The sequence below is a fragment of the Corvus moneduloides genome, chromosome Z (assembly GCF_009650955.1).
Source record: "Corvus moneduloides isolate bCorMon1 chromosome Z, bCorMon1.pri, whole genome shotgun sequence".
NCBI lineage: Eukaryota > Metazoa > Chordata > Aves > Passeriformes > Corvidae > Corvus > Corvus moneduloides.
Window position 1 is genome coordinate 1,406,253 of NC_045511.1, and position 16,881 is coordinate 1,423,133.

The window sequence follows — 16,881 nt, forward strand, 5'->3', positions numbered from 1 at the left end:
TTAAACATTTCCAGCTGAAAGCCCTGGCTGCATCCTTGCACCACAGAGCCAGGCTCCTCCCAGGACCATTTTAATCTAAAATCATGTAACAGGGGGTGGCTGCTGCCCTGGGAAATGAATGTGCTTGTGAATTTCCCTAAAGCATCACAAGGCTGTGTTATAGATAGAGGACTCTGAAAACCCAGGGCGAAAGGCAATTTTTGACTATTTAATTAAACCCAAAGGCTGTTTTTTAACTATTCATTAACAATCAGTTGTAAATGGTATATGTATATTGAGCATGTTTTGGATTCAGCTTGTGTTCACCAAGGTTCTCACATGGAGTTCGGATGGAAAAGGGGACAATGAAGGCAAGGTTACACCACAGTACTGCTGAAGGTTTTGATTAATTGCGAATTACATGAGAGAAGGGTAATTAATGCCAATCAACAGGAATTTGAAGAAAGTAGCCTGGAAGGATTTCACTCTTGCAATATGACAGGCTGTTTGGTGGAAGTCATGCTACGGGGACACTTGGCCCCTGCATGGAGTTTTTAGTTAAGAAAAAGCAAAACCCGAGTCTGTAAAACCCCAATAACCCTTACTATAATAAAAAAATTGGCTGCACAGCTGAGCTGGGTATGAAAGGCTCGTCCTGATTCCCCTCAGACACTGGGTCAAGGAATTTTTCGTGATCCTGTGCAGTGTGAAAATTTTTTAATCAATGACTTGCAAGGAGAGGTGAGGAGTCTTGGAGGAGCTGATTTGGCTGGGTGATGCTGGGGATCTCCTCTTCCAGGGAGATCCACAAGTCAAGTCAAGTTGCCTGTGTTAGCTTTATCACCAGACTTTTTGTACTTCCCAAGGACTCTACAGAGATTTCAGGGGCTTGCAGAGCATCCCTCTTTCTGGCAGGGGATGGCTGGCGATGGTGAGCATCTTGTAGAACACATGGGGAACATCTGCAGGGCTGAGCCAGGCCTGACAGAAGAGAAGCCCGGTGCTTTCTGTGGGGCAGTGATCCCCTGCTCCATGGACGCCAGGAGCTGGCGAGGGGACTCCCAGCAGCACACTGGGTGCTGGCATCTCTTGATGCTGCTCTAATCCTGGTGAGCACAGAGTTTTGAAGGGCTTTGGTTAATTCTGCTGTGGAGCACATGCTTTAACTCCAGGCTCAGCCCTGCAGAGGGAAGAGCCCTGCCTTGCATGCCGTGTTTCATCAGGCTGCTGCAGCATCCTGGCCCAGCCCTGCTGCCAGCTCCCAGCCTTGGCAGCGCTGCTTCAGAGCCACCCAGGGCCAAGGGCTGCTGTGCTCAGCCTGATCCCAGGCTGGGGAGGGCTGCGGAGAGACCCTGAGTGCTGCCAGGTCCCAGTAACCCAGCCCCGCTCTTCCCTGGGACATCTCAGGCTGCTCTGAGGTGTTTGTTAGGGCGGTGCAGGTGACAACGCACATCCCCTGTGGGTGGAGGCTTGCTGACCCTGCCTTTGGTTTCGTTGCTTTTTAAAGGGTAGAGAAGCAAAGTGAAAATAAAAGTTGTTCCATTGCCGAGAGCAAATCCTGGTCTCACAGCCCACGAGGCAATCGCTCCCCAGCCAGGGAGGGACTGCTTTTTTTACCCCAGATTGAATTGTTTATTTGCACTGTCCCGAAGCACCTGGGGCTTTATGTACTTTTGCAGCATCCGATGACTTACTGGAAGAGGAATTTTGCAGTGAGAGCAGGGCTGTGTGTGCACTCAAGACCTTGACGCTGAACTTGTCACTCTTAATTAAGCCGGCAGTAATGAGCGACGCTGAGATGCCACAGAAGAAGTGGCGGGGGAGATGCTGGGAATACGCGAGTTGGCTGTTAGTTACATGTAAGACTATTGATTACTCTTGGAAATCGTCCTGAAAATCACACTTAATTAAAGTAAAGCCTTCAAGGGTACCCCCAATATTTCTAACCCGGTGTCAGGGCTCGCCTGCAGCCCCCCTGTGCTCGGTGCCAGTTTTCTATCTGCCTTTGGTGACATGAGGTTGGTGCAGTGATGAACTGAAGCCTTTTAAATACCCCTTTGTTAGAAATGCTTCTAATGAGCCAGTGGATAAATGCTGCAGATGCTGCTTGTCCAAGCACTGCTCAGCTGCTGTGACACTTTATGCAAATCATCATCGGAGTTAATTTGGGCAGGGGAATAAAATCCCGCAAGGAGAGATAGAGCAGATTTAGTGCTGGTGGGAGTCTTGGAGCCATCCATCAGCGTGACAGCTCTTCAGGGCCAGAGGAGAATATCGCCGTGCTTCGAAGGCATCAGTGAAGCACATGGTTTGCTCAATTTCAGGGGCCCCTGCAGTGTTTGGGGATGGAGAGATGCTCCCCAAAATTTAGGAGCCCTGCCTTAAAGGTGTTTGGTGTGTGCTGCTGTGTGTTTGTCCAGTGTCCATCTCCACTAGCATGAGGATGACAGGGAATATGAGGAATGGTGTAGATAATGCCCATCCTCCTTGGCTCTGCTGTTCGGTTTTGCATGTTTTTATCAGCCCTGGGAAACACTCAATTTGCTCGTTCTCATGTTGAGGAATTGGAGACACTCCTGCAGCGTGCCACTGTCTTTTCCTTTACATTTAACACCCTCAGCAGGTTAACACTTGCATTCTATAGCTCAAAATGATGTTTTTGTGCTTTTTAAGAAGTAAAATGCTATTTTTTTCCCCTATCCCTAGAGTATGATGCTGCCGTAGTGTGCTGTCCCCGACTTGGAGTTGACATGTTGATTTTCCAGTCATAAGCTCTCCTTTCAGTGTTTGTGGGATTTTAGGGTGAGGAGGAAGTTGGTCTTTTGCTATTAGAGGTCCCTGTTGTGAGTGGATGCCCTCTGGGCTCGTGTGGGACATGCTGGGTTCGTGGTTTTTCCCCCCAGCATCGGGTACCAGCACTGGGCAGGGGAGAGATGTGCAACTTTGGGACATCCCTGCCAGCCCTGCACCAAGCAGGGACACCCTCTGCCTGTCCCTTGTGAGGGTTTGCCAGCTGGTGGTACCCAGCAGCAGGCAGAGAAGCCAGACCAGGGTGAGACACAGGGGTCAGCAGGTCCTGGAGTCATGGCACAGCTTGGGGAGCCCTGACCTAAATATGGGCTTTGCTTGTCTGTCAGGCAGGGAAGAAATTGCTCCTAGGATGAAAATCTCATTCAGAGGATGGGAGAAGGGGGATTATGGTTTGCCATCTGCCTTGATGTTCAGGATTGTAAATAATAATAAAAAAGGTAATGATCCACGCATCCCTTAACGGAGATATTTTGCCCTGCTGCCAGAGCCCCTCTCCTGTGCTTTGTTGCATCACGGGTGAAGCCAGTTTTTCTCCTGAGTCACTGCCAAGTGGGACAGAAGGGGCCTTTTAGGCTGCAGGGCACCCAGGAGAGCCATGGTGCCGGTCCCTTTCCGTGTCCCCCTTCTGCCAGCACACATCCAGTGGCTCTGCCCAGCACCCATGGCGCGGTTGGTTTGCACAAACATTTACCACAGCAAAGTGACTCCTTCAGTAACCACCTGTAACTCGTGGGAAATGAGGGACCCTGCTGCTTTGGGCACAATGGCCATGCGTGGGCCAAACCACCTGTGCTGGTGCCCCCAGCGCAGCCCAGGACTCTATTAATGAAAAGTAATGAAGAGAAGTTTGTTTGATTTAGCACAAAGGTTGAGAGAGAGGCTGTGGGCATCCATACAGGGGCTGCAAGTAAAGTCCTCTGGTGTTTTTTTTTAATTTCTCCAAGAGCCTCTTTAAATTGTCTCTGTGGAGTGATCATCGATGCCAGTTTAAAAAGGAAAATAGGGAAGAGAAAAATGACACCCAGAGTGTGTGATATGACCACTTTTAATTCCAAGTACAGCTTGTACTTTCCTCTTGCTTGAGAAGAGCACAGTTTGGGGAAACTTCAATTTTAGTAATAGATAGCTTGTGGGTGAGAGCTGGAGGGTGGTTATTGGTCTGTTTCAGTGTAAGCTGCTTAACCATTTGCATGCTGTACATGTAAATATAAATATTCTCGGGCTGACCCTCGTGTTGGTTTTTCTTTTGTGTGTATTTTTGTCCTCTTGAAAAGCATCCAGCAATACTGGACCACTGAACAGTATAGAATGAGGTTAACAATAAGCCCACTGCAAAGGAAGAAAAGTGGAAGTGTACTTGCTTTACAGAGAAAAATGTACAGAGATTTGTCCCAATTTCCACCTTGTTCTAGTTAACATTTGTGCGTTCACCCTTGATTTTTTAAAAAAATCACTATTTCTATTTTCAACTAAGGCCCTTTCATAAGATTTTCTTAACCTGTCTGGAAGAACATTTATCATGAGATACTATGTCCTGACCTCTGTTACTGAATTCCTGATGGTGAGGTGGTTGTTGCTGTTTTACTGCCAGCGTTGTGAGGTTTCTGCTGTGCCCTCCCTCTATCTGCAGTTTGTTGGAAGGATGCCCCTGGAAAAAAGCCCTTGACCCAGGAGCAATGAAAACTTCCCGGGGTCAGCTGTGAGTATTGGCATTCCTTAAATAACTCAGGGGATTAAAAACCAGTAATAATAAAGATGGATTTGCTGATGTCCAGCTTGCCATGAAGACTTGCAACCACTAAAGGGCCCAGACAAAACTGAGATCTCTGTTTTTTAATATTTCTTACTTAATGGAAGTTTATACAATTTTCTTAATGTAATGAAAATGATGCTCTGTCCACGGAGTTGTAACTCTGCCTGCAGACCTGCATCTCTTCTTGCTGTGATGGAGCACATTGCCCAGAGCTTGCTGGGAGTGCCTTTGACCAGCGCTGAGGGCTTTGAAACAGTAAAACAAGACTGGCCTCTTCTAATTTAATGTTGGTTTTAATCTGCATCCGCAGCGGCAGCCTGCTAAAATCTAAATCAAATTAGGAGGTGGGGATTGAATTTATTAAACTTCTGCTTAAGCTGAGTGGAATAATGCAAGAAGCTGTGAGAGCACAGAATGGCTTGTTTTATTGGTGATCTGGTTAAAAAAATCACAAAGTAAACCATGTTTTTTTTATTTATTTTTTTTTAGAGGCTGAGCATGCGGAGCTATTTCTAGTTAATTTTAGCATATTGTTTAAAGGCATCCTCGAGGACTGAAGGAATGTTTTTCTTTAAAAAAAAAAAAAAAAAAAAGAGAAAATGTATGGAAACACTGGAGTGTCTGGAGGTTGAGTGGTTTGCCCAGGGTTCTGTCTCCAGAGCCCAAGGTCAAGTTAATCCTTCATTCCCCGTGCTTTGATGTTGGTGATTGAATCTTGGACCCAGACCGGCAGGGAATCGGAATAGTTTATTCAAAGGAGTGAGTTGGTTTTATACACTTTTCTAAGGCACAATATTTCCTTATGACCTACTTCATGTTGCCACATCAGCAATACCCTTCGTAGGGGTCTGTCCTGTAACACCTCCTCCCCCCAGAGTCTGGTGGAGACAAACTTTGTGCTGCCATGTGCCTCTGCAGGCAGGTTTTACAGCTCATAACCCAATTCTCTTGTAATTCCCCATAATTCCCCCTTTTCTGTTTTATACAAATAAGAATTATGACAGTGATTCAGCAGATAGAACTTTGAGGAACAATGTAAAGGTGTCTAAAACTTCTACCATCACTCAGAGTCTGCAACTGCTGGAAGGTCCAAGTTTACTTTGAAAGAGGGTCCAGCTTTTTAAAGATTAAATTAGCAAGTCAAAATGACTTGATTACACTTTTAGGGCAGAAACACCTGGGTTTGATGGTATAATTCTCTAGCCAGCCAGGGCTAGGGCTTGGCCAGAGCCTCAAGCCGTGACTGAGAGGGTTTCCCTAAAATACTTATAAAATTGCTTAAAAACTTTATTAGTATCTTGTGATCATTTTGAATTGAAAAATTAAGAACATGTAAACTTCTTTACAGTCTTTTGTGGGGGGTACACCCCATCCCTGCAGCAACCTTTTCTGTTCTAACAATATGTAACACGAACGTTTTTTAACTTACTAAATGCAGGAAAATGTAGAACATAACATGCAGTTTACTATGAACAGTAAAATAATACATCTAATACAACAACAAGTGTGCACTAAGTAAAAATAAGCACGGTAATATCATTAACTGCTTAAATATTTCATTGTTTCACAGAATATATATAAATCTAGGTCTTGAAAAATTGCAATTTTAATAACATTAACTTTCTAAGAGGTTTTAAAAGGTTTCAAAAGGTAACAAGCTTAATTCCTGCTTAAAAACACAGCTTACAAATTACAATTATTATCTATCACAAAAAGCAGTCAGAACAATGCAGGGTATTGCAAGCTGGTGTGGTAAAAAAAAGCAGTCTTTGAGACAGGGTCAACATTTTAAATAACAAAACCAGAAGAGTTCTATGGACCAGCTGCAGGACCGGCATGTCTAGCTTGCAGCCATTCCTGCTCAAGCTGGTGCCAGTGCTGTATGCTGCAGCCTCCCCCCACCCCTGAGGAAGGGCCCATCGATCTACTTAGCCCTTTTTTCTAGCACAGTATCAGCTCCCGAGAGTCCTCAGGAAACAGGGGCCTTGGCTGTAACAGCGTGGTCCCGCCGGCTCGCCGGGCCCCTCTGGCTGCGCAGGTGCATGGGTCCGGTGGCTGGCAGAGGTCTGCCGGCCCGTCTCTTCACCTCTCACATGCAGAGAGCCGCCCGTGGCCCCGCCAGCCTCCAGCGCTGCTGATCCTGCCTGTCCATGGCGTGGGGGCAGCCGCTGGGCGCGGCCGTGGCGCGGCTTTGCCATGTGCTCACCGGCATGTGCTCACCAGCATAGTGTAGCTCTGCCATGTGCTCACCGGCATGGCACAGCTCTGCCATGTGCTCGCTGGCGTGGCTGCTTGCCGGCACCATGCCCTCGCAGCGCTGCACACTCTCCCCTTGCCGCGTCTGCTGCACTCTCGCAGAAGGCAAACCGAGAGGGAACCCACTCCCTCCTGGCTTCAGCCACTCACCGTGACCCGGCTCCAGCTGCTGCCGCATGGAGCGGGGTGGTACGAGCTTTATGGTACCATCTGGCTTCCCTCCAGGATCAGACGGGTCAGGGGATGAGGGGCCATCTTCTGGTTCTTCTCCCACAGCCCCGACAGACTTACAGTTTGCTGGCGGAGCAGAGGGGCTTGGCACAGCTGCCGTGGTTCTTTGTCCAGTCTCTGGGTGCCGCATGTGCTGTGAGTGCCTTACACACTCTCTTCCAAGGACGCAAAAGCACCGTCAGTGCTGCGTTGCTGCGTGTAACTCGGTTCCACAACGCATCTGAAGCGTCCTATGTCCGAGGATTAAAAATATTGGTCCTATCTAAAGTTGAACCCCAGTCTTTTGCCCAGAACAAGAGTCTGTTCAAATCTGTAGACTCAACTTTCCTGCCATGTTTCTTTAAAATCCGTTTTAATGTCTCTGGGATGTTCTGTTCTTGGGATACTCCATCCCCTATGTCCCCTATGGCTCACCTACAACTTGTAGGGATTATTGCTGGCCAGTGTTCCTGCTTCTTTAGCAGCACTGCAAGTCCCACGGGGCTCACCGACGGATGCGCAGATAGGTGTATAACAAATTCCTCACACGGGGCACCATTTGTCAGTGAATCATGGACCAAGATCGGCAGGGAATCGGAATTGTTTATTCGAAGGATTGAGTGTGTTTTATACGCTTTTCTAAGGCACAGTATTTCCTTATATGGCGTGACCTACCTCAGCAACACCCTTTGTAGGGTTCAGCTGTGTGACACCTCCTCCCCCCAGGGTCTGGTGGGGACAAGGCTCTCTGTGCTGCCTTTGCAGGTAGGTTTTACAGCTCACAACCCAATTCTCTCTTACAATTCCCCATAGTTTGAGATGGACCCATGTGCCCTCTCCCTTATAAAAAGCTCCTCCAGAAGATCAAGAGGCTTTTAAAGCTCTGAGGAAGCTCAGACAAGGCTCGTGGAGGGGTATAATGGTGCTGGAGGTGTGATTATGGGAAGTGGCAGCTCACAGGGATGCTCTCCCCATGCCTGGGTGGGCACTGCCAGCACCCTGGTTTTGGTGACACAGTCACTCTCACCCATGTGGGTTCATTTGTCAAACAGGGGGTGTGAGGCTGCTTTGGGGGGAGCAGGTTGCAGAGGTCAGAGGCAGGGAATGCTGGGAAGGTGAGGGTGGTGAGCCCAGCGTGACTCCAAGGGCTGCCCCCAAGCCTTGTCAGGTTCTAATTAAAGCTGGCCTTTTAAAGATGTACCAGTGACAAAGTGCTTTTATTCCAGCGCTGTGTGGTTGACATATCTGGGATTTATGGGTGAGAGGGATGGGGGTTTGTGTAGCAGCCTGCCCTGCCTGGAGGGCCGAGCACTTGCAGGAGCACAGCGGGGAGGGAAGGACGGTGGAGAAGCATGACAGAATGAATGGTGTTCCCCCTTCTTGGATGTGTGTATGTGCACGCACGAGAGGACAGCATTAGGGATGCTTGGGGAAGTGCATTCACAGCAGCCTGTGCTGACAGCCCCTGGCTCTGCAGCTTGATGGGAGGCACTCAGTGTGGGGAGTGCTTGATCACATTTGGGACCTGCCAGCCAGGGCTGTTCCCGGGGCTCCTGGGGTCTTGCAGACACTTCTGTCCTGGTGCGCTCTGTCCTGCGTGGCCATTTGCATGTGTGTGTGTGTGCGCACAAAGTCTGGGAAAATCAGTTTTATTTTTATTATTGAAACTATGTAGTGTTGTGGGCAGGGTGGCTGGTGGGATATGGAGTCTCACTCCACCAGGCTGTGGGCAGCGGGTGCTGAGAGCTGTCACCCCCAGAGCCTCCTGTCACACCTGGGTGACTCCTGGCCATGGTTGGTGATGAATTGCTGAGCGTGGCCCATGTGCCCTCTTGCTGCTGCTGGAGCTGTACCCAAATTTCACCTGCAAAGGGTTCCCAAGCACCCCAGTTTGGGTTGCTCTGGGGCCAGTGTGTCCCTGTCTGCAGCTGCCTGTCCAGGCAGGTCCAGGGCTCAGCCCAGCCCCATGTGCAGGTGGAAAATTTGCTAGGTTGCCAAGGCCAGCAACACCTTGTGTTTGAAGCTGCCCTGAGCCTGGTACATCCTGATCCTTGGCTATTTTGGGCACTTCTAGAGCGTGCCTGAATCTCGCTTTTTTTGCCAGCAGAGAGCTGGCACTGGATGAATCCACAGTGGTGGGGCTGGTCGGGGTCCCACCCAGCCCCTTCCCCACTGCAGCCTCCCTCTCTTCGTGGCAGGGAGAGCACTGAGGGCTCATGGGGTGCTAGAGCTGGTGTGCTGAGAAAATTCAAGTTTTCACATCTTTTCCTCCACTCCCTGGTAAAATTGTTGTTCTGGAAATACAATTATGTGGCTCCATTAACATCTAAAGGTTCCTGCTGTTGCAGCTATTGAGCAGTTCTAAAAATAATTACGTGTGGTAATGTACAAAAATCTATTGCTTTTCGGCTGCAAAGCGGCCTGTCAGGTGGTGGCTGCTGCTGCTTTAACTCGTTGGGTGCTATGAAATGTTACTTGGACATTGTGTGCTGAGGTTTGGTTTCAAATGAAGGCCAAAACTGCCTTTGGGGCTCTGGTGCTGCTGTCGCTTGGATTTGCTGGGATTTCCCCCAGCCCCTTGTATTTGGAATACAAAGAAGGTTATAAAGCTCTTGTTTCAATCAACAGGAAGAACAGAGGAGAGAGATACCCCAAAATGCCACTAAATCAGTGGTTATTGAAGGGTTCCTGTTGGCTGTGTAGGCTGGATGATTCCAGCACCAGCCTGGCTTCATGGGTCCAACAGCTAAAACCCTCATGGGCACTTGGGCTGGGCTGCACAGGTCTGCCTCGGGAATTCCCCTTCGGCAGGTCTAACTTTGTAGATGCAAAAAAGGTTAATTTTAACCTAATTCCCCCAGTTCATTTAAATCTGAGCGTGTTCCTGGAGCCTGTTTGTTTGTTCACCTCCAGCTGAAGGAGTTGGCTTTGGTGTTGTCGTTTGCCTGCCTTGGTCCGTGAGTTTGGGTCAGGGCTTGCTCTGTGGGGAACAAACTGCCTTGTTTTGAGCAAAATAAACATGCTTTGGTGCAGGATCTGCGGGGGTTGAATTGTATTTTTTCATGAAAGTCTTCTGGAAAGCTGTTTTTTTCCCAGGGAAATTAAATTCCATGTTTACCTTGAGGCTTTACCCTGCTTTGTTAGATTGGTAACAAGCCAGTGTACACCTTGTCCAGGAGAAAATTAGACTGAAAAATTAGACTGCTGTACTGTAATTTACCCCAAGAAATAAAACTGGATTTATTTTTTCTTTTACTAAAATAAATGGTTTAGCTGCACTGACTTTGCGATGAGTGTGAGACTATATTAATGGAGAATTAATTTATTTCTCATTCAATTTCCTGAGGTTTAGTCATGTTTAAACTTTTTCTTTGTTTTCTTTTTCACCTCTCCAGTACACTAGGGTTTGGATTCCTGACCCTGATGACGTTTGGAGATCGGCAGAAATTATCAAGGATTACAAAGAGGGAGATAAAAGCCTCCAGCTGAAACTTGAAGATGAAACTGTAAGCTTTTGAACGTCATTATTCTTTTTAGTAATTTAAAGCTTCGAATTAATGTGTGAAGAAGCCTGAGCCATCTCATAGTTTCTGTGAAGTGGTTTAAAATGTGTTTTATTGCCTTAACACTTCCAGCTTTTTCCTGCCTGCTCCCTCCCTAGACACTTGTGTTACAGTAGGTTGTGAGAAAAGCCCTCGACCTCCATCATCTCTTTTCATCTCCTGGAAAACTTGTAATAGTCTGTAATATCAGGATGTATTTTTTTTAATACCATCAGTGTGTTAGAAATGCCAGTTTGTGCTTTTTGCTGCTGAACAAATTGTGGAGAGCACGGCTGGTGGCATCTACTCAACCTCGGGTACTGATGGAAAACCCACGCACGGCTCAGAGGTGACTGCTGTGCTTTCTCCACGCCTTAGTTTTTCTCTCTGAGTATAATCTTAAGCAAACCCCTTTTTTCTCTGCTTTATTTTTTAATAAGAAAAGCTTTTAAAAGAGAAAAACACAAAACTCATTTAAATGTAGATGTTTTCTAGCGAGCGCTGGTTCCAAATGCACAAACAGCCCTGGCTGTGTGTGCAGCCAGCAATAAATCATCCCCAGAGCAGGATGGAGGCTGGGGAGGAGCAGCTGCTCCCTGTTCCACACAAAAACCTCGTGGAGTGGGATGCTGGGTGACAGCAGGGAATTGCAGATGAAGTTAACCATGGCAGTTGCATCAGCTGTGAACTCGGTTTATGGGAAGGGAGCAGCCGTGCTGTGTACCCACCATGAACTGCCTGGTGTAGCAGGAAGAATAAATACATTTTTCATGAAGAATTTAACCTAAACCACCTCTCTTCATCGGGCAGGTGGGGTTTCCTGAGCTGTCTAGAGGGTGATCTGCTCTGTTGCTTGGAAGAGTTAGTAGAGACCACCCACTACAAATCCATGTGTTCTGAGCAGGGCAAGTAATTCCCATCCCCTCCGAGCCAGCCATTTCCACGCTGTGGGGAGCGTTTTCACCATATTGCCTGATGGGAAGATGGAGAACAGGAATGAGCTGTGGTTGATTAGGCAGTTAATCAACACAGTTTTTCTCTCAGAGCAGCCCAAGCATGGGCTGTTGGCGGTGTGTGAGTATGCCGGGTTTGCACAGAACGTTGTTGATGTTGGGATCTGCACCCAGTGCTTGGTGCTGTTGCTTCTTTCTGGCTCAGCCTCAGCTGCTTTTTTGTTGTCCTGCCCAGTTTGCTCTTCCAGCATAGAGCAGCTTTCTGGGGAGGATAAAAGATGGGGGAAGCTTGATGCCTTTTTGCCTTCCACAGTGATTAATCTGGATGAGGAGATGCACAGATGCCACCCCACAATCCCTTGGAAGCAGCAGGCATAGAATCATCATCTTATCATGGAACGGTTGGGGTTGGAAGGACCTTAAAGTTCATCCGGTGCCACCCCCTGCCGTGGGCAGGGACACCTTCCACTGTCCCAGGCTGCTCCAAGCCCCGTCCAGTCAGGGATCCAGGGGCAGCCACAGCTGCTCTGGGCACCCTGTGCCAGGGCCTCACCACCATTATAGCAAAGAATTTATTCCTAGTATCTTACCTAAACCTACTGTCCTTCAGCTCAAGGTAATTCCCCCTTGTCCTGTCCCTCCATGCCTTGTCCCCAGTCCCTCTGCAGCTCTCCTGGAGCCCCTTTAGGCGCTGCCAGGGGCTCTGAGCTCTCCCTGGAGCCTTCTCTTGTGCAGCTGAACACCCCCAGCTGTCCCAGGCTGGCTGCAGAGCAGAGGGGCTCCAGCCCTGGAGCATCTCGGTGGCCTCCTCTGGACTGGCTGCAGCAGCTCCAGGTCCTTGTGCTGTTGTTCCCCAGGGCTGGACACTGATGGGTGCCTGGGTGCCCACAGCACCTTGTCCACAGAAGCTCCTTTCTTCCACCTGTGCTCAGGCTGCCAAAGTACATCTGCTCCTGTTGCTGAGTGCTACAACCCCCACCATCCTTTCCTGGCTGAGATCTCCAGCAGTTTTAGTGCTTGGGTGGGAATTATTTTCTTCCTCTTTAATCTGGATATTTCCCTGGAAACTAAAGGGGCTAAGGAGTCCTGCAAGGCCTAATCTTTTTGTGCAGCTGAGTTCAGGATCAGCAACATTAAAGTACAAGGAGATGAAAGGATTACCAGGTGTTGTAGGCAGTAGCTTAAAAAGCATGTTGCTGTCATGGTGAAACATGAAACATCTCATTTTGGGGTTGTGCAAGAGACGCAGGGTCTCTGGGGGTGCCCTGTTTGATGCTCTTCTGTATGAAGTCTTGCCTGGATCCGTGTCATGTTGGACTGAAAAACTCCAGCGAAGGGGAACTGCACTTGTGTGCATCAGGTTGGAGATACCTAGCACATGTATCTTCCGGGGATTCAAAGCTGTGGAAAGCCTTTTGTTCCTGACAGCCAACATGAATTACCCAACTGTTCAGTGTTGCCTTTTGTCCTTGTGCTTTAAGTGAATTTTCATGGGTTTTGTGGTTTCTGGCTCTGCTCTGTATGCAGGAGTACTCCCTCCGAATGAAGAGCTGACTTTCAAATATCGCAAAGCATCCCTGGTGTGTTTGCCATTAAGATGTGAGGCTGAGTGCAAACTCTTGAAAATTGGCATTGACAACGTGGAATTGGAGGATAAAACCAGCCTGAGGTTGTCAGACATGCTGAGGGAGCCTGTCCTCCTGCACTTGGGTCAGCTTTCCGTGTGCTGTTTGCACGGGTGGTGATCCGGTGCCAGTGCAGGGGCTGTGGTTTTGACTGGAAACTGGAATTCCTCCCTTCCAATGGGAGCTGAGCATCAGGCCTCCTTGCTGAGGCACCCTGAGCGAAGCAGCATCACTGGCAATTTTTTTTTCCCCTCCTCTGTAAAGGAAAAAAAATAACGGTTTTTCTTTAGTTGATGGCTCTGTTGCTCATTTGGGGACAAGTCAAAAATAGCATAAGGCTGCCCATATGCCAACTTCAGCAGCGTAACCTGGCTCCTCAGACACTTCAGCAGCAGGGGCTCCGTGTTTCTCTCTGTCCTCTCTGCCTCAAGGGGTGTCAGGTTTTGGGTAAAAAAGTAACTTGAATTAAAAATGAGCTGAGAAATCGCTCTGATGGTAAGAACATGGTCTAGTTGGGAATGAGGCTGCTTTTCCAAGAGCATGAAGATGCTTAGATCAGATGAAGCTGTGGGTTTCTGTATGGTGCCTGTCACTGCTCAGAGCTGGCTAAAGGCTGTTCGTCCCAAGGTTGGCCTGAAAACAACTCAGGTATGCCCAGGCTGGTGCTTGTGGACCATCAGTGTCCACCAGGACCATGTGATGATCAGCTCAGAGCCATTACCAGAGGGGTGACCTGTCACTTGGCAGTCTGTCATCTGAGTCCCTATAGCATTTATCACCGAGGGGCTTTTAATTTAATTTAGAGCAGGGTGTATAAGTGTTTCACAGTAGCAGGAGTTATGCTTGGAAAAGCTACAAGCCATTAAAGGAGCTGTTGTCTGTGTGTTCTCTTGTTCCTCATGTGTGTCTCTTCAGCTCTACGAATATCCCATTGACCTCCAAGGAAATGAGCTGCCCTTCCTGCGCAATCCGGACATCCTGGTGGGGCAGAACGACCTGACAGCCCTGAGCTACCTGCACGAGCCTGCCGTCCTGCACAACCTCAAAGTCAGGTTCCTCGAGTCCAACCACATCTACACCTACTGTGGTGAGTGTCCAGACCACACGTTCAGCTCCTGGAAGGTTGTGGGGCCACAGAGAAACCCCTTGAGACAATAAACCAGAGGCTGCAGCGTGAGGGAAGTCCAGGGACTGTGGGTTTGGGATGGGAGGGCGGCACGAGTGTCAACAGGATGTAAAACCAGAGGTGGTTTTGAGGACTGTGAACCGTGAACTTGCTGAGCTCATGGTCCACCTGCTCTTAGTGGGAACATTTTGTCAGATGGGTTTGAGGCCAGCCTTGCCTGTGCTTGGCAGCCCCCACAGGGAAAAAGTAGGACCTAGCAAATCAGTGAACAGCAGCATGCCAGACAGAGTGATCCTACTGGGTAATGTCCACAGCAGCTTTTCCTCCAGAAAAAATGCAAAAAACCTCCTGGCACTTCCATTTCCTTCCTTTTCTTCGTGGCTTTGGGAATCATCTAACTCCTGAATTCAGAGCAAGAGGAGGGCAGGTGTGAACTTGGGTTTGTGATTTTTGGGGAGCATGCCTTGCCAAAGCCATTTAGGATAGCGGTTACCTGTGAATGGACAGCAACAAGTTTCAACTTAAAAAACTAAGAAGAAAGGAAAGAAGGCAATTCATAGAATCCCAGACTTGTTTGGGTTGGAAGGGTTTTAAGGATCACCTTGTTCCAACCCCCTGCCACAGGCAGGGAGACCTTCCACTATCCCAGGTTGCTCCAAGCCCCATCCAACCTGGCCTTGGACATTTCCAGGGATCCAGGGGCAGCCACAGCTGCTCTGGGCACCCTGTGCCAGGGCCTGCCCACCCTCACAGCCAGGAATTCCTTCCCAATACCCCATCTGTCCCTGCCCTCTGGCACTGGGAAGCCATTTTCTGTGTCCTGTTAAGGCTGGTGTGTACAGCTATGATTTAGTGTTGCAGTTTAGGGTTGTTGAGGAAATGCTTGGCAGGAGGAGGTGACTTTTTAAAGCTGTGCCCTGGAAATACGTACCCTCTGTAATGTTAACTTTCAGTATTTAATGATGTGCAGTGATTAACTACTGTCATAACTTGCAGCTGCACGTGTGCCTTCAGTCACCCGCAGGCCTGCTCTCACCCAAAATCAGTGAGGTTTCATGAGTGCAGCTTCTTGTGAAGGTTCATGATCATCTCAAGTGCAGCATTAATGGGCATACAGGGTTTGGGCTGTGTAGGTTTAGTTACAAAGCTCTGCCTGGGTGCAGCATACCCTGTGCTTTGGTTATAAAGTGGCTGAGAAGGGCAGGAAGGTGCTTGTCTGAAGTTAAGGACAGCCCTTCGGCTTGGTTTGCATTGCGGTTTTGGTGAGTAAGGGAAAACCAGCGTCTGACCTGAGCAGAACCAGGAAGCAAACAGGCAGGAGCAGGACTCAGAGGGTGAAGCAGCTGGGTCAATGTCCTGCAGGGGCAGGTGATGTGACAGTCACCGACCTTTGCCTTTCGTGGCGGGCTAAGTCGCACTCCTGGTGTTTGCTACAAGCTGAGAGTTGCTGTGCTCCTGTAATTGGAGCATGCCTGAGCCCTGAACCTACTGGGCTGGGAGCACAACACCCGACCAGGTGCTCCTGGAGCTCCTCACAGGAACAGCTGAGACCTGCCCGACCTGAAACTCCTCAGAGGCTTTGTCAGCACCTGGATGCAGAGCAGCTCCCCGGAGCACACAGGGAGCACCACGTGTGGCTTGGCCTCTCATTAGCTCCCAGCTCACTGCCTCCTCCGGCGTGCCCAGAGCTGGAGAGGAGACAGACATTAAAGCCTCAGAGCAGGCTCTGGCATTCCTTTCCCGTGATTTGTGTATTTCAGTTTGATTTGGGTACGTTCTTTGTTAGGAGCTTTTACTTGCAACTCCAGCCAGGGAAAAGCCCGGGGTGTTTGTTTGGGTCTAGCAGAGCTTTGGTTGCACAGGAATTGCTTTTCTGTAGTGCTGGCTCAGGCTGTGTTGATCTCTCCTCACCCCTCCTGCAAAGCCTGTCTTCACACAATGGAGATTATTATATGTTTTTGCTCTTCTCACCAGTTTTGTGCATCTCCTCTGTAGATGTACGGGGGCTTACTGCCTTGCTATCAAAGCACAGGCCTTTGAAGGAGATGCTGAGATAAGAATTATGAGCCCTTCCCCATTCACTGCTCACCTTTTTCTGTTAACTTTCAATCATCGTATTTTAAAAATCTTATTGAAGCAACTAACACAAGCCCTGAAAAGCCTGAAATATCGACCCCCTGCTTGGTTTGTGACATACCTGCCTGTCTGTCTGCCCTAAGGTATCGTGCTGGTGGCCATCAACCCCTATGAGCAGCTGCCAATCTACGAGCAGGATGTCATCTATGCCTACAGTGGCCAGAACATGGGTGACATGGACCCCCACATCTTCGCCGTGGCTGAGGAAGCCTACAAGCAGATGGCCAGGTCAGTGGGGGCCCAGCCATGGGGGTTTGGGTCAAAAGTGGGCAAAGATGCCATTAAATACTCCAGATACTCGATGAAAACAAAGTTGTGAAAGAGAGTGTGCTGGAGGTCAGGTATTTCTAATGAATTCTGCTTAATGACTTCACCCCTGTATTGCACCCAGACTGCTGGGCTGATGGGGATCCCTGTGGTCCTCAGGAACTCAGGGGTTTGGAGGGGGATCCCTCTCTTGCTGCTGCTTGGATGAGTTTCCTGGAAGAAA

The 16,881-nt window shown here is 48.8% G+C and overlaps 1 protein-coding gene across 4 annotated transcripts in view; it reads left to right on the top strand.

Annotated features, from left to right (window-relative positions):
* MYO5B (myosin VB) overlaps positions 1 to 16,881 on the top strand; it is a 149,135-nt gene that overhangs the window by 20,348 nt on the left and 111,906 nt on the right. For all 4 annotated transcript variants that reach the window (XM_032095232.1, XM_032095234.1, XM_032095233.1 and 1 more), the window contains exons 2-4: positions 10,405 to 10,515; positions 14,045 to 14,216; positions 16,475 to 16,619. In XM_032095232.1, coding sequence (XP_031951123.1) covers positions 10,405 to 10,515; positions 14,045 to 14,216; positions 16,475 to 16,619 — 428 coding nt within the window. The remainder of the gene's footprint in view (positions 1 to 10,404; positions 10,516 to 14,044; positions 14,217 to 16,474; positions 16,620 to 16,881) is intronic.